This window comes from Drosophila miranda, chromosome XL (genome assembly GCF_003369915.1).
Source record: "Drosophila miranda strain MSH22 chromosome XL, D.miranda_PacBio2.1, whole genome shotgun sequence".
NCBI classification, from domain to species: Eukaryota; Metazoa; Arthropoda; class Insecta; order Diptera; family Drosophilidae; genus Drosophila; species Drosophila miranda.
The window spans coordinates 6,910,281-6,932,168 of NC_046673.1; the positions used below are offsets into that span (position 1 = coordinate 6,910,281).

Consider the following 21,888-nt stretch of genomic DNA (forward strand, 5'->3'; position numbering starts at 1 on the left):
GTTTTTCTATGGAAGTTTGCAATAAAAAAACATTTAAAAAAACCAACCAGAGGCTCTTCATAAAAGGTGGTAGGGGGTTGCTGCTGGTTAAATAAATAATTTAGACCACAAAAAATCAATTACGCACTTGTCCGGCAATCGGCAGAGACGCACATACCATTAAGCAACCCAAAAAAACAAGACTAGCAGGACCGGACGACCCGTGAGTGGGGGGGTAGGTAGTACTGGACACTGAGATTTGGTAACTGTACATACCTTAGCACCGAACCACAGCCCGCTCAAACTTATGCACAATTCAAGCTGAAGTCGTTATATTTCATTAACTCTGATTGAAATGTTTAAATATTGGCGAAAGTAAACAAAATGTTGCCCAATTGTGACCTCTAGTGATGGCAGCGCGAACTTTCGATGGTCATGCATGCCGGGCAAAAAGCTAACTCCTATGACACTATAGTTATCGATAGAAGTTAAGCTTATTTAACTATTTATTTTAACGAATATAATTAGTATTACAATATTTGTTTAGTCTGGACTGAAATATTGTCCAGCGCAAAGTTTCGATAGTAAAGCCATTTGGCAAAAAGCTAACAAGCATGACATAATGACATAGCTCTAATTGATAGAAAATTGTGTTTAATTAATAATTAGACCCCTAAAATATTAGCTGGAAATTCTCTGGGCAAACTCTTAAATCAATTACACAATCATTTTGGAATATATTGGTCTTGGGTATAATCGACTGCTCAGCTGGAAGCAGTCCCATCACTAAAAACTAAAAACGATTTGTTATCAATTTTGGAATGTTGTGCCCAAAGCACAATTTATTATTCTTTGTATTGTTGTTATATACCCAAGCCATTATTCTACATTAATTAAACTACATACACATGCATGCTAGACATATGTGGGTTAGTGTAGGGGTAAGTGTGTTTGTGTGTGTGTCTGTCTATATACTGGTTAAGTGTCCCTCCTGGTTGCTGCCGATTCATCATTCTTCCTATTCCCCTTCCCCTTCTCCTGCTCTTCCTCCTACTCGTCGCCAGCGTTCGTTCGATTTAACTAAATATTACAATACTACAGAAATAAATAAGGATAAACAAGCGTTTAGATATAAAACCAAAATTGAGTTTTGGTTTTGCCTCAGACATTGACTGCATTCTGCAGAGCCGTCTTATCGTCCACAATGATGTTGGCCGCCGTTGTGGTTGGATTCGAGCTAAGCAACTGCTTTGTCGATGAGCTGGATGAGTAGCTATCACTGGAGCTGCGTGTGGATGCCGAATTGCCGCTAATCGGACTATCCAGCATATCTGAAACGGGTTGAGACATTATCATTTAAAGGGGTACAGTTTCCTTTATGCAAAGGGGAGGAAATCCTACCTGGCAGGGAGCTAACATTGTTGGACTTCAAGTCAACAACTGCGCCCGAGCCGGAGCCCACCATGTTGCCCACCGAAGTGGATTTCTTATGTAGATTCTTCTTCATTGCACTGCTAAAGCCCACCACCACACTGGTCGGGGTGCCGCCTCCCCCGACGCCACCGCCACGGTTGCCACCACTTGCATTGCCGCCGCCTGCTCCTCCGCACAGCGGGTCGCCGCTTTTAGCCCGCTCTCGCTCCTTCTCCGTGGGACAGAGTGGACTTAGTATCGAGTTCTGCGTATCCTCGGGCGTATAGTAGTCCGAATCATCGGCCGGCGGTTCAGCGGAGCTGCCAGCCGTACCGCTCCCACCGCTGCTGCTCGTTAGCTCGGGCCTGGGCTTGGCTCGCTTGAGCGAGGCACCGCTCTTCTTGCTGCTCGTCTCATCGCTGGCCACTCCACTATCGCCACCTGCTCCCGAGATGCTGCCGCCCTTCTTATCAGCATCGTCCGCCTCCAGGCAGGCCACAACCTGCTTGAGTGACTTGTTTGAGAGGTTCCTGCTCTTGCTGCCCGGCGATAGCAATGGCGAAAGCTTCTCGTTCTCGCTGTCCACATCGTCATCGGTGCCAGCAGAGGCATCACCTCCCGATCCAGTCCCTGTCCCTGCTCCTCTGGCTGGGGGGTACTTACGCTCATTCACAATCTGCAGCTTGTCCTGCTTGGCCTCCTCCTGCACCAGTGTGGTGGGTGAGGTAGAAGTGGCCGTGGCCGAGGTCTTTTTGGGATCGCTTTCGATCTCCACCACAGAGGTGCCGCCAACTGTTTGGGGGGTGGTGATGGTCCCCACCTCGCTGGTCGAAGTGCACGTTGAGGCATTCTTCTTGATCTTGGGACGACGCGTGCTGTTGGACTTCACGGGCGAGGTGGCCTTGATGTCGCTGCTGGTCATTGTGGAGGCGGCCACAGTGGCCGCGGTGTCTGTAATGTCATGCTCGCTTGTCCTGCAAAAGAAAAGGAGGATTAAACAGTCGTTTCTTGAGGCGGAATGGCTCTGACTCTCACCTGGCCCTGGCCACATACTGTGGTGGCCCATTGAGTGCCTCAATTAGCGAAACGGGGACGTATCCCGGTGGCACATCCACGGGCGCCGCATCCCCGCCAGCCGATGTCGGGGTATTCTGATGCAGCACATGAGTGCTGATGCCTTTCTGCACGGCCCGTATCTGCAGCAGAGCCCGGAACGGAGCCCGACAGATGGGACAATTGTTGGCCTGATAGCGCAACGAATCCGCGCACGAGTTGCACAAACAGAGATGGCGACAGGGCAGGATGAGGGTGTCCCGGGTTTCGCTCATGCATATGACACACTCGCTGCCATGATCGTCGATATCCTCGTCAATGGAGGACTTGTTAACTGCCTTGTTCTCAATGCCATAGATCTCCTGCAGCAGATAGCACAACCCATCGACAAAGATCTTCTGCTTGAGGGCCCGCAGCACATAGCTGTTCGTCTCCGGGTGATGGTCGATCACACAGATGGTCGTGTGCGACTGGCGGCACTCGTCGTTGCCTTCCTCCACCACACAGTGTATGGCCACGGGATACTGCTCTCGGCCTGAATTGTAAATGAAATCATCTTCGGGTATCACTTGGGGATTGAACACATGCCCCGGCTGCGAGAAGCTCTGATTGATGCCCTTGTCAAAGTGATACGTCTCCGAGGTAAGGCCCTCGCGAGCCACCAATGTCACGCCGCTGGGACTGACCTCCTCGCTGGCAAAATAGTACACGGTGATCGCACACTTGGCGTCCGAATCGAAGGTGAACTCAATGTTGTAGCAGCAGGGCGGTGGCGGGGCCACAGAGTCCGAGCTGCCACCGCCCAGGCCCATGGAGCAGAGGACATTCCCATCGACATCCTCAATGGTTACATTCGTCTTGTCTAAATCATCCAGGATCTCTATCGGCTTGGGTTTCTCCTTTATGGGGCTGGCGGCGGCATCCACACAGTCCGGTTTCTTGTCATTTGGCACACGAACAAAACGCACAGACTCCTTGCGGATGTTGACCAGACTCTTTAGGGTCTTGGTTGGCTCATTCGCCTGGGGCGGGGGATAGGGGAAGGCCGTGGGTCGATTGCCCAGGAAATTCAAATCCGCATTCTCACCAAACAGATACGATTCCGGTTGGGGCGTGTCGAAGCGCTCGCCGCCCATTATGAAGTGAGTGCCAAAGAAGTTGCCCATTCGAGGCGGATATTTGTAGGCATTGTTGGGTATCTGGTCCGCTTCCTCGACCGCCGCGTTCTGCCTGCTCACAAAGTTGCCCATTTATGAGTGAGGATGTTGGGTTGGCTTGGCTTTTCACTAAACTGTAGCCCGTATAGACTGTCCGTATGTTGATTTTATTGTTTGTTCCCGAACTATTTTTCTTTTCCTTTGCTTTCCTCTCCTCAATATTGCGATTACAGAGCAACAAAGTGCGATAACACAGAGTGCACTTATCGATAGCACTATCGGCTGAGTGTTTGGTGTTGCATCAGGCAGTGTTTTTTCACTATCACAGTCAAAGCGACCCTGCCTTGAAGACAACAACAAATGGGCGCCAAAATAGCGTATGTGAAAACGTTGCGAAAAACAAAAACAATTGTTTAATACCAGAAGTGAACGCAACGAGCAAAATGACGATGAGCCTGGATGAGTCCATCTGCGCGTATTTTGTGAACAACCTGAAATCCAGCGACAACAATGAGCCGGACACCCTCGAGCAGTTCACGACGGCACTGGAGCTGATGGGCCAGCAGCTGGCCGAGACCCAGATACGCCAGATCAAGCCCAGCGAGGGCTATCCCCTGATAGCAGCCGGCAATCTAACCAAAAAGGATGTCTTCGTGCTGGCCCAATTCGATGGCGATTTCTTTCAGCAACTGCAAATGACCAAAGCCCTGATACTGGGTCCGCCCTGCCTGGTGTCGTGCCTGAGGCACAACGAGCCCATACCGCTGGGCAGCAGTGCCATCTACACGACGGCCATGCGGGATCTGCTGGTCTCTGCCACCGGCATCACACCGCAAAAGAAGGAGGAGCTGAGCAAACTGATCAAATGGATGGGCGGCGTATACTTCCAGAGCTTCGGCCACCGCACCACCCACCTCATCTCAAACACCATCAAGTCCAACAAATATGAGCAGGCCACGCTGAACGGTGTCCCCGTGATGCACGTCGATTGGGTGCAGTACGTCTGGGATCAGAGTCGCAAGCGGCAAAAGGAGAGCATTCGAGCCATAGATCCAGACTTTGACAAGTACCGCCTGCCCACGTTCTTTGGGGCGAACATCACGTGCAGCGGTCTCGATGTGGCGCGCAAGGATCAGGTGATGCGTCTGGTCAATGATAATGGTGGGATCTACCATCGCGCCTTTCGCTCTCAGGTGGTGGATATCGTGATCACCGAGCAGTCCAAGACGGACACCGAAAAGTACAAGGCGGCCATACGCTTCAAGAAGGATGTCCTGCTGCCCGAATGGATATTCGATAGCCACAGTCGTGGGTATGCCTTGCCCACCAAAAACTACGAGGTGCGCGCCGTCAAGAAGGTCTCCACGCCCACCAAGAGCAGCAGCAGTCGTCACTCGGCGGCATGCACAGGGCCGGGCGACCAGACCCAGCTGTCGGATTTGTCCAGGATTAGCTTTGTCTCTGGCTCCCGTCGCATGTGCAGCGACATGACCACCGTGAATGAGACGCTCAGCAGCCTGGCCGCCAGCTCCCCATCCAAGGATCTCCTGAAGCAGGCCACAACCAGCAGCAGCGGTAGCAGTCGGAGCTACCAGCAAGTTCTGGCCGAGATCTGTCCGCGTCAGGCCAAAAAGGCAGGGCCCCTCCTCGATGGCTGTTGCGTTTACCTCAGCGGCTTTCGCACGGAGGAGCGCGAGAAGCTCAATCGCATCCTGAACACATGTGGTGCCACACGCTACGATGAGGCCAACGAGGGCATATCCCACATCATTGTCGGCCAACTGGACGACACCGAGTACCGGCAATGGCAGCGAGATGGCCTCATGGGCACCGTTCATGTAGTGCGCCTGGACTGGCTGCTGGAGAGCATAAGCTTTGGTCGTCTGGTCAACGAAGTGGTGCATCGGGCCTCCTTGCCGCAGACCCGAGAGCCAGATGTGGCCTCACCCGCCAGCAAACGTACACTGCGATCGATGAACCACAGCTTCAAGCAGCCGCAGCTGCCCATCAAGAAGAAGCTATTCGAAGGGGAACCAGAACCAGAGCAGGAGAAGCCCCAGGATATGGACGTGGAGCTGCTTAATCAGTATTCGCAGGACCAAGAGCCAGTGGCACAGCTGCCGCCCACAGCTGCGGCCAATCCAGAAGTGAGCATGCTCCTCAATCCGGCAGCAAGTTCCACTCAAATGGAGGTACGTCCGGCCCTCGCTGCTCCTCTCAGCAGACGACTATCAGCGGTGGCTGGAGCCCTGCCCTTGCCAGATCTCAGTGCCAGCACTTTGTCGATAGACTTTGATAAACTGGACTATTTCACTGGCGTCTCTGTCTACGTGCACAAGGAGTCCTTCAACACAGAGTTCTACACCCAAATGCTGAGCGAATGCGAGGCTGCCCAGGGTCTCCTGGTCCCTGCCAGCTTCTCCGATGAGGTGGACTATGCCATTGTTAGCTTTGAGGTGACCTTCGAGCCGGACAGTCTGCCCATACGAGCGCGTCACGTGGTCACCGAACTGTTCCTCGAGAGCTGCATGAAACAGAACAAGCTCCTGCCCGCCGAATACTATCATCTGCCAGTGCCGTCCGCTGCCAGCCGAGAGCCCCTCACGGGCATGACCATTGTGGTGTCCCTCTATGCGGGTCTGGAGCGGGACTTTATCAATTCGGTGGCCACACTCCTGGGTGCTTCGGTCAACAAGACGTTCATCAAGAAGGAGAAACCCCTACTGGTGTGTCCCACAGCCGAGGGCTCCAAGTATGAGGGGGCCATCAAGTGGCTCTATCCGGTGGTCACGTCCGCCTGGCTGGTGCAGTGCGCCCAGGCGGGTGAGAAGCTCCCATATGTCGATCATTTGGTGGGCAAGAGTCAAGCCGATTTTCCCTCGATTTCCCCGCGATTGAAAGAGAGCAATTTGCGTACACCACGTCGCCAAGGGTCGGAAACGGATCAGCAGCAGCAGTCAGCCATTTCCATTGTGGCTGTGGAAGAGGCTGAAAATCAGCCAGAAGCTATCCCCGTTCCCGTTCCCGTAACCGCTCCCCCTCCAGTCGTACCTTTAGTTCCTGCTCCAGAGCTAACGCCGCTGCGCAATCGTCGCGTCTCTGAGCTGGCGGGTGTTCGGCGCGGGAGCAGCAGCGGCTCCCCATCCCCTCCAGATTCGCCACACACCCCCATCAACCAGGTGTACAGCCAGGGGTACAATTTCAACTTTTTGGAGGAGTTTGTCGAACGCCTGGACACGGACGAAAACAAGGACTGTGTGCGCCAGATCATACGCGAGATGCGGGAGAACCAAACGCCCGAACTGGAGCGCATTCGCAGGCAGGCCTGTACGCCGGTGAGCCACCAAAATCGACGACCGGCCCCGGGCATACCCGAGTTCTGCTTGACGCCAGAGTTTAAGCAGCGGATGGCCGATGATTTTGAGCGACGCTGGCGCCTGCCCACGCACAAAATCCAGCCCGACACACCCATATCGGTGATCAGAAAGCGGGTGATGCGGATAACCTGCGAGACGCTGGGCATTGACTACGACGACGTGGAGGAGGACCAAAAGCCGCCGATCCAGAAGAATCAAAAGATAAACTTTGATAGGAGGTCCCCGAAGACACCCAAAGCCACAACAAAGCCGAAACCCCCAAGTCCAGCCAAGAAGACACCGCCACGAGTGTCTGTGTCGCTGCTTAGTGTTTCCGCATCGGGATCCCCATTCGTGCCAAGCACTCAGAGTCCTGGAGCAGTGGGAGCGGCCGAGAGCACCATTAATTTTGACAAAATCAGCTTTGAGGAGACAACCACAGCGGGGGCGGGGGCGGCGACGGCGGCAATAGAGCCCCTCAATCGCCACAACTCTCCGGACGTCAAGCAGATCACGGACTACCTAAAGAACTGCGAGAGCCGGCGGAACAGCCTAAAGCGCAGCCACGACAGTCACCTGGAGTCCGCCGAGAGCGAGGTGCAGTTTGTGCAGCCCTTCGAGTCGGAGGGCTTTGCTTTGGGCACCGAGGACATGGTGGACTGGCGCGACCCAGCCGAATTCAATGCGGCCAAGAGGCGTTCCTCGGACTCGCCACGAATGCAGCATGCGGGCACACCCTGCTTCAGCATCTCCTGCGGCGACGACGATGAGAAGCGAGCCGAGCTTATTGACCGCATACAGCAGTTGGGCGGCAAGCTGTGCGACAATCTCGTCAACTACGACGACGCCTGCACGCATTTGCTCTGCGAGCGGCCGAATCGGGGCGAGAAAATGCTGGCCTGCATAGCAGCTGGGAAGTGGATCCTCAATATCCAGTATATAGAACAGTGCCATGCCCGGGGCCACTTTCTGGACGAGGCCCAGCACGAGTGGGGCAATCCGCGCGCCCTCAATCTGCCCACTCTGGCCCCCGAAGAGGATGTGATTGCTGTGGCCGCACACCGTTGGCGCACGGAACTGAGTGTCTCTGGCGGTGGCGCCTACTCCGAGCATCGTGTTATACTCAGCCTTCATGAGCGCAGTGGGGCGGCCATACGGAATGTACTGCGTGCTGGCGGGGCCTGCATTTTAGAGCCGCGCTCTCCGTTTGCCCAAGATCCGCTGGTGGCCACAGCCACCGATTGTTTTGTGGACATCAAGAAGACCCCGCTGGCGCCCAGGGACTTGGCCCATTTGCAGCACTGCGGGGTGCGCATCTTCACCCAATTGGCCATCAACTACTATCTGATGCATGGTCGGGAAGCCAATCTGGAGAAATATGTGGTCAAGTAGACTGTAATTGAACTGAAACTGAAACTGATCGTATCCTACTCTTAAGCTTACAGTATCTTTTTTTGCTAAATTGTTCTATCTATTTAAACACTGCTTCATCACGTTTGTTATATCTCGTTCATGTTTCTAAAAGAAAGTAAAAGCTGTCGGAATCAGCGGAGCATTATGCCACGAATCAATCGATTTGATACGATGTAAATGCTATGGAAAATACCCTTGAATACCCTTGTCAAAGAAAAAAGTCGAAACGAACCTATTTTAGATAGATTTTAGATATATTACTTTTTGTATCTATTATTTGACCTATTTTCAATGAAGAACTTCAATCCGAACCTATCTTTTAGATGTATTTTATACTATAAGATCCTATTTTATAAGCTCAATGAATGCGGAATGCGCTCCACAGTGTGCTACAGTTTCTGGCATTTGTGTTTGATGGAGGAGCCGGGAGGAGGGAGGCTAAGTGTGGCTTGTCTTGTTGGTTAAGAACATAATGATATTTCTAGTTTTTCTAGTTTTAAGCAATTAAAATGGCTCACATGAACTAGGGACTGCCGAAGAGACCAAATGGTATGGAATGGAATGGAAAAACCTAGAGGTAACGAAACGGTGCCGGAAAGAAATCCTCGACAATGAAGAGTATGAATGGATCCCCTTAGAGATCCCCGGATAGATCAAAGGATGACCTTGAAAAGCAACAGTGATTTTGAAGTATAGTCAGTCTTTTCACACTCACGGCAGAAGTGCAGAGTAGTCGGGTGAGCCAAGGAAAAGGCGCATGACAGAAGCCCCTTAAGACTGGAAAATCTTTCAAAGGAAAAGTCAAAGTCCTATTATAAAGTAAATATGTAATTTGTTTTATTGGTTTACTTGTGGAATTCGTAGCAGGCCAAAAAAAGAAATTCCAAAGTAGCCTTTAATTTCAACCTGAGGAGGAAGATGCGATGGTTCTCAATATAAGATTTGGCATCTGGCACTGGATATTTGGATGGAATAAAGGGCACTCTTGGACTCCCCCACTAAGGCAGGGTGAACCACGCGATCGTTGAGTGTGTAACCCAATTGGACCACGGCCACCACAGCTTGTGGCTCCGCCGTGAGGCCCGTCTTCTCGTACAATGCCTCATGGACTTCGGGAATAATTTGTTCAATGATGAGGGCAGAACACTACATACCTTTTCGACGGGTATTGACTCTATGAGATGGTCTGGCACATCGGCTATGCTCAGCACATCCGATCCTGACAAATGAGCGGGATACCAAAATTCTTGACATCATATAATTGCTTCAGTCAGCACGCGCTTAACTATGTCTACCCTGAAGCTACCTTGCTCATGGTTAAGCGCAAGTTCCTTGTCCAGACTCTCCAGCTGCCTGGCGGTTGGCAGGACCTTCGTATTTTTTACAACAAAGGGCCACCATGAATAAGCACGGGCTTGGTTGGCCACAAGCGGATGCTACAAATGAGAAAATAATGCACAATTATTACCATTTGATTTCGAAGAGAGCACTAGTTTAAACATTTCAATGGCGTATTTTTGGCTTAGTGAAAGCCAGGATTACTGAGGCTTAAATAGTACTTGTCCTGACATCAAACATCAAAATCGATCGGTGCTGTCCTATGTTCTGGATAAAAGTATTCCACTCCGGTAATTTTCGTTGATTTCAATTTGAGCTTAATCCAACATATTTAAAGCATTGGCGAATATCATAAATATGCTTTAGAAATAGCTACCTGTTAATGCTCTTTTCCTTTCGCTTAAAGTTCAAAGTGCTCCTGGATGTTAAATAATCCAATACCTATAGAGTCTTCTGATACTAGTTCCCTTAGAATTACAGAATTCTAGCATCAGTTGTACACAAATTACATTTAAAGTTGGCTAATAGAAATGTATACACACACCGCAATACTACCGGAATACTGTGAATTATTTCTGTTGCTCCGAAAGATGTCATTTGGAATTATAAATCGAATGATCGAATGGACTTTAGGAACAGGTTTGAACCTTGATCCGTGCCGATGAGCAAGCCGTTCAATGGTTCTTAATGCCAGGTAGCTGCACTTTATCTGCACTTTAGTAATGCCATCGGAATCATCTGTGAATTCGAGCGCATGACAATGTGTCCATAACACCAATCAGCAATTTCGGATGAGCGCAATATTCAATGTCTGAATATCAAATTGAATTGTACTTTGCCTTTATTTAACGTTTTTATATATATATTATTTATTTATGTATATACGTGTGTGTGTGTGTGTGTAGCATGTATATATTTATAATTTCACATAGCTTCCTTCTGTTCCGATTTAATTGTTATATTTTTAAATAGCAGTTACTTTTTAAATTTGATTCATATGTTCTTTATATATAGTACGTTTCTACATGTCCATTTTTTTTATACAATCCATGCAAGTTATGTTTTCGTTTGTTCTTTTCTATGTGTATGTTTCTTTGTGTTTTGTTAAAAAAAAAGTCTCTTTTTTATATCTATATAAATTTGTATGATTTTGTTTTTTTTTTTTGTTGGGGTATGGAATCGCATGCTCTAGGCTACAAATTCATCAAAAATAGATAGTACACGTAGTATAGTTGATCGTTTTTCTCTCAGTTTTTCAGTTTCTTGCTTCTTGTTTCTAATTGTTTCATGTTTTTTTGTTTTGCTTTTAAGCCGCTAATTGGCAGACTGGCGGCTCTTTCTTTTGTTTTTAAAATTACATTTCTATATACTCAAGTTTTTTTTATATATTTATAAGGTTTCATTTCTTATATATGGTTTTTTGTATTTATATAGATTTTTCAATGTTTTGTTCAATGTTGGTTTTTGTTTTTGTTTTTATATCGCAGCGATAATTTGTTCAGTTTTTTTTTTCTGTTTGTTTAGGAGGCATTTGCTTGTTTAGTTTTAAACAAAAAATGGGAAGAAAAAGTGAGAATAAAGTAGAAAAAAAATTCATGGAATACAGGAGATACATATATGTATATAATAATTATAATAATAATAATAATAATGGAACTTAGATCTTACAAATTAAAAAATCTCTTTGCTGGGCGTTGAGATTCCCAGTGGCTGTTCATAGTCGGCTGCCGAAGCGGACGCGGTTGCTGATTCTGATTCTTCCTTCTTTTCCTTTCGTCGGGATTTCTCCTTTTTATGTTTCTTCTTGTGCGTCTTGGACGCCACTAGCGTGCTGGCATCATCCTCTACATCGATGATGCTGCCGCTTGCTGCTGTTGCCTCTTCCGCCACTGACGCTGCTGCCTCCTTGTTTTTCTCCTTGTTCCTCTTCTTTTTATGCTGTTTGTGATGCTCCTCGGTTGTTGCATCTGGAAGGACAGTTGATGAAGTGTTGAGGCTGGTGTTGAGGCTGTTGTTGGAGGCGTTGGCGTTGGGGGTGGCGGTGGCGGCAGGAGCATGCCTGGGACTGGGCGTGGGTGTATCGGCATCGATTAGATCGACGACCACTGGCTGAGTATGCGCCTTGCGCTCTCGCTTGTGCTCCCTCGTCCTGTCCTTGTCCTTGTCCTTTTTCTTTTCCTTCTTGGAGGTGCTGTTCGTGGCTGGTTCCGCTGGCACCTTGAGATTCTCTTTGCCCTCCTTGGACTTTTTGGACGCTGTTCTGCTGGCCGCAGGCGCCTCAAAGTCCGTTCTGAAAACGACAACCGATTAAAGTTGACGAATCTAAGGATTCCAATACAAAACACTCACATATCCAGTTCAATATCTAAAGCTCTATGTGGATCATTGGGATCGTATTTGCCGTCTTTATCCTCGCTGTCTGAAAGCGACACGCCCTCGGGCATGTCCAGTGTGGTGTTGACAATGTGCAAGGGTTTTGGTTCTATCGGGAAAGCACCAAAAATAATATTCAATTAGACCGGCCCCAAGGAGTTGAGCCTTCACTTACCTCCTTCCGATTCGGAGCTGCTGTTGTAGGCCACTTTGTTTTTTCCCTTTTTGCTCTTTTTACTCTTTTTATGCTTCTTTTTGCCATCTTTGCCGGCGCCGCCGCCTTGCAAGGCCGCCGCTGCCTGCTGATCCTGCAGATACTTGTCCGAGCGCTTGGTCACTAAGAGCAAGACGAGAAGAGATAGAAAGGGGATTCAGATCCAGGGATCAGTCCACTTACCGCCCACACGTAGTGCCGCCACCCCATCCATGTCCAGTGGCAGCTCCGTTATGGGTATATCATCTATGTTGTCGTACTGATCCGCATTGGATGCCCCTCCTCCCGAGGCGGAGGCATTCGTTGACTTTAGGTAATGCGGATTATTCGACTGCTCGATGAGACGGGCCAGGCGCTGTCTCTCCATCTGTTCGGGCGTCAGTTCTAGGCTTTTGCGTCGCTTGCCCGCTCCACCGTGGCCGCCATCGTGGCCCATCGCTGTGCCCCCTCCCGCTTGGGCGGCACTCACAAACAGCTCTTCCTTGTCATGCTCGGAGGAGGAGCTGCTCGGATTGTCTTCCGGTGGCGGGGCATTGATCCATTCATCCAAATCGAGGCCATCTGGCAGCGGCACCTTTCGCTGTGCCTTGGGTGCCACTGGTATCAGTTCCCCAGCAAAAAGCAGCGTCATCTCCTGAACTATCTCGATGGCCAGCGGCGGTATGCCGCTTTCCGCTGTCTCCATGACCATGGCGGATTCATCTGTCGCTGTCAGCTGGGTGCGCAGCATTTCGATGAGCATGCAGGCAGAGCTGGCTCGCTCCTGAACCTCAATGTCGCTGGAGCCATTGAAGTGCTGCAGCTTGTCCAAGACATGGTCGCAGAGCTGCAAATGATTCGAGTGAGTAAGTGAGTTCCTACCAATCGAGGGAGCAAAGGAGAGCCTTCGACACTCACTCTAACAATGCCTGGTAGATCCTGGAGCTCCAGGCATGTGGTGGCCAGGCGGGCAAACAACTTAATCACATTCTGCACATAGACACCCTGTATGTGCCCGGGCAACTGTCGCGGACGCAGCAGTATGTTCAACGTCTTCTCGGCATCCTCCAGCTCGCCGGCGAACTCGCCAACAATCCAGGCGGCCGCATAGAGTACCTCATACATGGAATTACTCTGTGCCGACACAGTGAAGCTGTCCAGCAGATTGGTCATCTCGTTCACAGCAAACTGACGGACAACCGGCACACGTATGGCCACATCCAGCAGCTGTTCGGCAATCAGTCGGCCGTGCCGTGAGCCCGCCTCCAGTTGGATCAGTTCAACGAGGACGGTGAGATACCACTCGAAATTCGTCACATACAAATAGGAACTCTGGCCACAGATCTCGATCACCTTGTAGAGCAGCTCATCGCGATAGGCAGAGCCTTCGGCCCGCTCCATATGGCCGAGCAGACGTTTGACGATCTCCATGAGGTTCTTCTTGGAGACCATGCCATAGAGCAGATCCAAGGCGCGCAGCCGTATTGACTCATCCTTGTCGTCCAGGCAGGCCAATATTAGATCCTTGTGCGCCTGCACGCTCTTCGGATGGGTCTTCAGGATCTTGGACATGGCCAGCAGCCCCAGATATTTTACTATAAGCAATGGGTAAGGTATTTTAGGGCGGGTACTTTCCACGACTCATTTACTTACAATTCTGGTCCGAGTCCTCGATGAGTATGCGCAGCTTCTGGACACAAAGCTGTATGGAGGCACTGTGGTTGGGCATGCCACTGCTGATGCTGATGAGGACCGCTATCACCGTGTTGATGCATTCATACAAAAGACTCATGGCCGAGGTGCTGTTGATTCGATTTGTGGTTGTGGTTGTGGTTGGGGTTTTTTTTTGTTGATTGTTTTTTTGTTTGTTTTTGTGGTTTCATTTCGTTTGGATTTGATTGGTTTTTCGGTTTGTTTTTGGTTTGTTTTTGGTTTTTGGTGAAAAGAAGAATTTTGTATTAAAGAGTAAGCAGCGTTTAAAGCGTATAAAAATTGCACTTCTACAACGACAATAGTAGCAGCAAAAATTGCAATATGGCAATAGCGACAGCAAATCAACGACAATCAATCTACAGACAAAATATATGTGGTACATATAACATTTTAAGCCAGCAGCAAATGCAAAACACATAAAAAAGAAGAACAGAGAACATAGAAGAAACAGAGCATAGAGCAGCATAAGCAATAGAAGCAGCAATCTTTATTTTTTATTTTCTTTGCTTCTGCTTTAACACACACACACACAGCCATCTTTTTGTTTTCCTTCGTTGGTTCGGGTTCTCTCAAATGGAAAAGTGCTCGGAGGCAAGCAAACAAAACCAAAACACAAAATAGAGCAGGATGTGGTTGTAGTTGAAGGATATTTGCTAAAGATACGAGTTATATGTACACATATGCATATAGAGGAACGACGGACATAAGAAGCCAGAATCAAATAATCATTCAATCAATCATCGAGAGAAGGAGAGAGTGACAGAGCAGCGTTCGTTCATCTTTCTTTCTTTTTTTTTTTTTTTTTTGTTTGCGTTCGCCTTTCCATATATATATTTTTAATTTTTAATTTTTTGTTTTTTGTTTTGGAATGAATTAAGAGACTTGCCTATGAATTAGATTTGTGAGTGGTTCTATTAATTTCTTTCCTAGCCGGGGTTCTAAGGGAGTTAAAGCGCCAAACTGCAAATGCAAAGAGAAAAAAGAAACAAGCAACAAATTATAATTTTACATACAATCAAAAAACACAGTACAGAGTTCCTTATTCTTCACAACTAAAACTAGAACTAAAACTAGACAAATCTAGAATCTATCAAACTAAAACCTAAAACCTATAAACCTATAAATAAGGAAATCATAAGCAAATCACTAAAAGGGGTTTCCCCCCATTTAAAACCTGTCTCAAAAGTATATAGTTTTCTTTTTCATATCACTTCCGTATGTCCTTTGCAGTTCTCATGATGATGCAGAAAACTCGTATGATCTGTATTTGGAGGGGCCTTAGCCTTGGGTTTCTTAGCAAAATAAATACATAATGATTGGTTGGTAAATCAAGCAAATGAAGCCGAAAAGGTATGTATAAGAGGTGGCTGATGTGAATAGCAGTGAGTTAGTTTTGAGATGTTTTCCAAACAGTTTTTGATTGTAAATCTAATCACAAGTGTGACCCAAAGATAATAGAACACATCAATGACGCATGTGAGTCAAAAAGTTAAAGATTTTGAAGAGAATGAGACTCCAAGCTATTTGTTGTTTCTTCCCTTCGGCCCATCAGAATCAGCACAGCCTCTTCTCTCGGCTCCGATAGGGTTCTGACATCGGTTTGTTCTATAATCTCGACTTTGATATCTGATACTTTCCATTGAGCTCATTAACGTGGGTAAAACATCTTTTGGTGCTTTTAACAAATGTACGTTCATGTGTGGGGTGGAGTGTGGGGTGTGGGGTGTTTCATCGTAAATTTTGAATAATTCAATACAAATATACATAAAACTTAACAATAATAATCAATCACGACGCTCATGTGGGTGTGTGTGTGATATGGATGCTGGGAGCAATTGTAATCGATGAGAGACAATCAATGGAGGGAGAGAGGGCAGAGCCTCTGCCCTGGCAATAATTGCACCTTCAAATCATAGGAGATACGAAATGGAAACCAACACTAAAATCAGTTTACCAACAACTGTGTGGCCTTCGTTTAAACAAGATATAAACCAACTAAAAAACAATAAACTAAATTGGAAATATATAGTAAAATGCGTAAGGAGTAACTCAAAGCGCGTGCTGGTTTTTTTTTCTGGATTTGTCGTTTTGTATTTTTCAGATAAATAAATAAAAGCGCGCCGATAAAAACCTGGAAATAATTTCGATTAGGGGCTGAGTCAATTTGCGTCCCAGCGCCGGTTCAATAGTCGTGAGGCTCGCGAACTAAAATTCATTTGAATTTGTATTTTTGATTGTATTTTTGTATACATACATATATATATATTTCATTTTGTTAATTGGTTTTGGTTTGTATTTTTATTTGGTGTTTGGAGTAGGCAGTTGGAGGGGGAGCAGAGGGAAGGAGGAGTGTTAATTAAACGTGTTTTCGTTCAGACAAGAGTTCATTTGTATATTTTAAGGACATGGCAAAATGTCCATGGACAAATGTAACACAAAAAGAAATTATCAAATAGAATATATTTGTAATACCAAATTATAAATCTCTTGTGAATTGGAGGGGAAAGATACATAATCGGGGGGGGAGGGGGAGGAGTTGTGGTTTAAAACGACGCTCACCAGCTTTATGATCTTGATCAGCATCCAATTGTTGGTCGAGGTGGTCATCAGCTTGAAGAAGATTGGCGCCAAAGGTAAATAGTTTTTTGGATTCTTACGCGCTAATTCACAAATGACATTCACGGCAGCGGATTGAACACCTGCAAAACCGAAAACACAACACCATTATAAAGAGGATCACGAGTGAATGGATTTGTTTTTGGATTCAGAACCTGGATCGGGGTCTTCCAGTTTCTCTTTGAGTTTTGGAAAGGCAGGTCTCAGTGCTTCGGGATAGCGTAGAAATACTTTATACATCATTAGGACGGCTTTCATGCGCAGATAGGGTTTCGTAGAGCTCATCTAATGGAGGAAAATAAATTAAATAAACATTGAGTGGTTTCCCTTTGTTGATTGCTGCACCGCCTCCTTACCAGTGTCATAATATCATTGGCCAGATCGCGGGACAAATCGGGCGATATGAAACAACTTAGGCCGCTTAACGCCACACCAGCGTCATACTGATTCTGTGAATTGAGATCCTTGCGTATCATGTTCGTCGTCAGCATGAGCAGCTATAAAAAATGATGGCGCATTATTTGTAGCAGTATTTCGAATCAGGAGTATTGTTAAACAGGGTATAACTATTTCGGATTAGGATTAGAGATCGTCTCATAACTATTTCTAGATCTGTGATCTATTTCCTGTACATTCCTTGAAGGAAGTTCTTTAAATCTCTTAAGGAAGGCCTTTACCCTTCCTACTCTTCTGGTGTGATCTGACATTGATTTGCTGTTCGAATTTGCCATAAGCGAACGGAAAATGGAAACCAGTAGAAATCACTGTCTGCGGCGACTGTCTAACATTTTTTATAACATTTATAATGAATAAAACTTTTCTTAATCAGGTATTAGTGTCTTGATTAGATACTAGTATATTGATTAATGATACGGGGGACTCTTAGCCAGTAACATCATCAATGGCTGATTTTGGATTGCTAAATTTCAACGCGGACACAGGAGCATTGAGGATTATAACAGATACAACTGCAAAACCGTTCCCAAGAGGGTGCGGTAATGCTACAACCACGTTAGAGCACACCACAATGATAGATCTGATTGTGGTACTAACTTAACACTATCCCTTAAACCTTTACCAGCATTAAATGGAATGTTTATCCCTTTTTGGGGGAGACTCGCTAGGAGCCCGTCCCAAACCGGCCCCGTCGTGAGACCTGTTGTCGGTAGTTATCCCAACCGTAAGCTGGGACATTCTTCTGGGACATATTGTGGACATTTCTGAAACGTCGAGCCCAAGTGTTGTAGTATTTTTCTACTGGGAGCTGGACACAGAGCAAAACAGGTTTTCCACGGTCTCCTCTTTCGCGTCTCTACAGCTATGGCTGAAATCATTGTAGGGGGCACCCAGTCTGTTTGCATGGATACCTACTAGCCAATGTCCCGTGAGGGAACGCATGCGGCGCTGTACCTTTTTCTGATGAGCTTGCAGAGCTCAGAAGTGCGCTTCCTAATTATGTTCGGCCATGTTTGCCAAGTTATGCGACATCGTGGCACTAATTGCCACGTGCTGTCTGTTAGGAGCTTGAATTGCTTCTTTACAGGCGCGCTTACAGGTGGCCACAGGCATTGGAATATCCTCCTTGTCCTGGAGAAGCCAAGAAGTCCCGGTAGATGCCAAGAAATTTCTTAGAAATTTGTTTTGTTTTACAATAACATTCAATGTACGCTAATACGCTTGGGTAATTTCTTCCGACTAAATATCTCACGTGCCCTGGATGCCACTCAGCACAAACTCTCCCTCTTCCTTGGTCACGTATCCTCATCCTTCATTGAACACATCGCCTTACCTCGCTGTCGGGATGAAAGCATTGACTGGCTGCCAGATAGCCGATACGCTTGCAGGTGAAACGTGACGAGCTCATCACCTCGATGATGTTGAAGCCTGCCCAGGAGATGTCGTAGCCCAGCATTTGTATCTGTCAAGTGCAAATCAATAAATATTAACATTTTTCTATTTATCTTTTTTATACAGAATGTGAGTGTGAGTGTGTGTGCGTGCGTGTGCGTGTGTGTGTGTGTTTAAGAATATGCTCAAGGACTCGTTAGCGTAGAAATCTGTCTCCCACACCCAACCTTCACCCTCTCCCTCTCTCTCTCTCCCTCCCTCTCTCTCTCTCTCTCTCGTGGGGGAACATTCCTGTATTGCTGGCTTGTTAGTTTTTGCCAACTTTTTTCTACAACCATTGTTCATCCTTCACCACCTCATTCTCCTTTCGATACCCTTGATGACCGGCGCGGAGTAGTCGAAGTTCCATTCACTAGAACTCTACGCGCCACTCAAATCTCTTATCTGCATTTTGCAGATTGTTTCTTCTTGATCAAGTCCCCAGATCTGTGCCCAAGTTGTTTCAAATAAATAATCAATCTGCAAAAGGGTATCAAAGCAGTCGGGCATCGAGAAGTGCGCTTTCTTCATTGCTTGTAAGTATTGCAGTTGTTTTGCTCTTCCCTCCCTCTCCCCCCCCCCCCCCAACTTTTCACCCCAGTATTTGTTCTCTTCTTCTAGGCTTTGTTTTTTGTTTTTTATTGATCTTCCACCTATTCGCTCGCTTGTTTCTTGCACTACAATACCCTTCAAGAGGAGGGCATTATTTTTTCACCCAAATAAATCTCAACTGAATAGCCCTAACATTTCTTATTGCTACCAACTTTTTTTATACAGATTAATTAACTGTTAATGAAACAGGAAACAGTTTGCTGTAACCAGAATATTTTCAATATAGGCCTACGTGAGCCTTCCAGGGTACGCGAACTTCGAAGCCTTTCTTGTGAGGACTTGCATTCAAGGGCCCCCCATGGGTCCCTGTCCCTTCCCATGCCCTCTGCCTCATGGCCGGGAGTGCATTGTGCCTGCTGGCAGTTTTGTGGCAAAATTCAAGTGCAGAATGGATGGTCCTTGAATGGGGCCCAGGCTTAGACATTATGCGAGGGCATTCTTTTTGGCTAATTCCACACTCGAACGAGAAGGGCTCTTGAATCGCCTTTTGGTAGGTGGATTGGGAGGACTTACGTAGGTTAGCTTGGCCACGGCATTGCATTTGACGCTGATATTGTCCTGTCGCAGCTCCTGTTTGATCTCCTCAATGCATGTCGATATGTATTTGGCCTGCAATAGAAAAAAGTACATATATTTAATATAATATATTGTACACCGAAAAAATGTGCAAGACAGCAAAATAAAACCGAAATATATTCTTGGGGGCTATCAGTGCAACCCCCTCAATACCACCCCAAACACACACACACACACACACACACACACACACACACACACACACATGAATTAATATAAATACCAAGGCATAAATCAGCAATTTGTGAATTTCTTCTCCCTCTCCCTCTCTCTCTTTCTAGCATGACGACGACGTGGAATCAGAAAATAAGAATGAAAGACTAGATTCATGGGACCGAACCTTTTGATACCCTTTAAGATCGATCATTGGATTCTCTGCTCTACTCTACTCTTATGTACTAGTCTATTCTACGTGATACTGCAATTCATTACGTTTTTAAAGGCTTTTTTCTGCCAATTGGACACTCCAAACAGAGGGGCGAGCCTCGGTTTCACATGAAAAAAGGTGGAGCTCAGAATTTTGAGTAAATGGGTATGGGCTTGTAAAGAAGACACCTCTCCCCTTCATTCGGATACAGAGAACTCGCAGTTTTTACGGGAATTACAGGTGCTTTCCCAGCTACAGGTGCTTTCCGCACTCCGTACTCGTGTTTCCCAAGGCTCCTCGTATACCAAAAAAGCCACATCCACCAAATACCAGGCACCGTTCATGGAATTCCTGAATGCCTTTGTGCGTTCTTTATAACGATTGGCCAAGGAGTGATCCTGGGCACCAAAGGTTTCATAGCCATACAGATCGATATTATAAAATTTCGATTGTATTCGACTGTAAGACGAAAATAAATATTAAACCGCACTTTATTTGAAATCCTTTGAATGGGCCTATCTTTGGCAATCTTTTCCGATCTTCCTGCTCTAGGAGGCAAAGAACTCATCAAAATTATAATACTTTCTCTCTCTCTCTCTTTTGAAGGGTATAATATGAAATTAATGGGAAGGCCAAAGAGGCCAACAAAACAAATGCAAAATCTGCGAGTACAAATAGACAAAAAGTTGCTTTGAGGCCCGTCTTATTCCTGCTCTGGATAAATCATAGGTCCCTCTCACTACGCCCCAATTTAAACATTGTTGGCGTCATCGAGAGAAAAAAAAAACGGGAGAAAGAGGAAAAGAGACCATACACCATACGTGAGTGCATTGCAATAAGTTCAAACAGAGAGAGAGAAAGAGATGGAGAGAGCTTAAGGAACAGTTAGTGGATCCATCAGAGAGACTATCTATCCTGACGGGGGAAAGGCAAAGCAAAGAGAAAACATGCACACAAGCAGAACAAATTCAAACATCTGTGCGAGAGGGGGGCCACAGCACAGCTGATAAGGACCAAGAGCAAAGCTCTCTCTAGGGGAATTTACATGAGTAAATATTTGATAAAACGTGCGCCGTCGGGCCTACCATCATTCAACCTCCTTTTCCACCCATCAGCCAAGGCAGGCCAGTGCTGCCGTGAAGTGAAATTGGTCTGAAATTGACATAAAAGCATTAGGGCCTACGCGAAATGCCGCTAATTGAGTGGCGGGAGTTGTTGTGGGGGGGAAAGAGAGACTATGTATGTTCTTTTCCTTTTGCATTGTTGGCAGATGCCAACGCACACACATACACAATGAGACATACAACAAACACGCACACGTACGCGACTCTTACAAACTCTAACAAAATTCCCTTAATGCAAACGAAATTTGTCAGCCAATTAGCAAGTTGTAATTAGAGGACTCCGGATTATGTGCGCGGAGTGGGAGTGGGTGCACTTAAGCACTGGAGCAGTAACAACAAACCCACGGCTTACCTCATTATCCTTGTTGTTCCTTATGCCGCGCACCAGATCTGTTAAGTTTTTATCAAACATACGCTCAAAATTTCCCTTCACTTTTTTTAATGCCATATTCGTGGTGTGCTGCTATCGTTTGGTTGCAATATTAGCTGTATTGTGGGGCCAGTAGCAGACACTGATTTTATTATATATATATTCGCAATTCTGTCACCGGCAGCACACTTCTTCCGTCTTTTTCTGTTTTGTTTTCTTTTTTCTGCACTTGCAAACAGTGTGATTTTATCACAGGATTTATCGATAAGATATACGGTCTGACCCTCAGAAATATACCGAAAATACGTCTCAGCCTCAAAATATACCGTAATATTTTCAAGTATTCAA

General features: G+C 46.8%; 4 protein-coding genes across 5 annotated transcripts in view; 1 reads left to right on the forward strand and 3 right to left on the reverse strand.

Moving 5' to 3' along the window:
• The window catches only part of LOC108155125 (glutamine-dependent NAD(+) synthetase), a 34,695-nt gene extending 34,278 nt beyond the window's left edge, over nt 1–417 (reverse strand). The window contains exon 1 of the mRNA XM_017285771.2: nt 256–417. The gene's annotated coding sequence lies outside the window, so the exon portion shown is untranslated. The remainder of the gene's footprint in view (nt 1–255) is intronic.
• A 372-nt stretch (nt 418–789) lies between these two features.
• On the reverse strand, nt 790–3,845 carry LOC108155116 (E3 ubiquitin ligase Rnf157). Its single transcript, XM_017285759.2, has 3 exons — nt 2,428–3,845; nt 1,381–2,366; nt 790–1,310 (listed from the first exon to the last, which is right to left on the reverse strand). The coding sequence occupies exons 1-3, from the start codon at nt 3,693–3,695 to the stop codon at nt 1,141–1,143; spliced, it is 2,424 nt and encodes an 807-aa protein (XP_017141248.1). The 5' UTR covers nt 3,696–3,845; the 3' UTR covers nt 790–1,140.
• Nucleotides 3,846–3,922: 77 nt separating this feature from the next.
• LOC108155109 (DNA topoisomerase 2-binding protein 1-A) lies at nt 3,923–9,195 on the forward strand. The gene has a single exon (XM_017285747.2). It carries the CDS (start codon nt 4,046–4,048, stop codon nt 8,348–8,350), a length of 4,305 nt encoding a protein of 1,434 aa, XP_017141236.1. The 5' UTR covers nt 3,923–4,045; the 3' UTR covers nt 8,351–9,195.
• Nucleotides 9,196–10,651: 1,456 nt separating this feature from the next.
• On the reverse strand, nt 10,652–21,791 carry LOC108164159 (AP-3 complex subunit delta). Of its 2 annotated transcripts, none has more exons than XM_017299769.2 (13): nt 21,523–21,791; nt 19,617–19,712; nt 18,394–18,522; nt 16,961–17,101; nt 16,760–16,889; nt 16,548–16,687; nt 14,875–14,948; nt 13,929–14,077; nt 13,194–13,870; nt 12,480–13,122; nt 12,258–12,419; nt 12,059–12,191; nt 10,652–11,999 (listed from the first exon to the last, which is right to left on the reverse strand). In XM_017299769.2, the coding sequence occupies exons 1-13, from the start codon at nt 21,616–21,618 to the stop codon at nt 11,381–11,383; spliced, it is 3,189 nt and encodes a 1,062-aa protein (XP_017155258.1). In that variant the 5' UTR covers nt 21,619–21,791; the 3' UTR covers nt 10,652–11,380. The 2 variants fall into 2 exon arrangements, with proteins under 2 accessions (XP_017155258.1, XP_033245864.1); XM_033389973.1 differs by lacking the exon at nt 14,875–14,948 and adding an exon at nt 16,120–16,193.
• Between the last annotated feature and the right edge of the window lie 97 nt (nt 21,792–21,888).

Coding starts and splice junctions, on each gene's coding strand:
- LOC108155116 (XM_017285759.2), bottom strand. CDS start 3,695: ATGGGCAACTTTGTGAGCAGGCAGAACGCGGCGGTCGAGGAAGCGGAC. Junction 2,367..2,427: donor CAGTATGTGGCCAGGGCCAG/GTGAGAGTCAGA, acceptor TTTCTTTTGCAG/GACAAGCGAGCATGACATTA. Junction 1,311..1,380: donor CAATGTTAGCTCCCTGCCAG/GTAGGATTTCCT, acceptor AACCCGTTTCAG/ATATGCTGGATAGTCCGATT.
- LOC108155109 (XM_017285747.2), top strand. CDS start 4,046: ATGACGATGAGCCTGGATGAGTCCATCTGCGCGTATTTTGTGAACAAC.
- LOC108164159 (XM_017299769.2), bottom strand. CDS start 21,618: ATGGCATTAAAAAAAGTGAAGGGAAATTTTGAGCGTATGTTTGATAAA. Junction 13,123..13,193: donor ATCTACCAGGCATTGTTAGA/GTGAGTGTCGAA, acceptor AATCATTTGCAG/CTCTGCGACCATGTCTTGGA. Junction 12,000..12,058: donor TTAGATATTGAACTGGATAT/GTGAGTGTTTTG, acceptor TGTCGTTTTCAG/AACGGACTTTGAGGCGCCTG.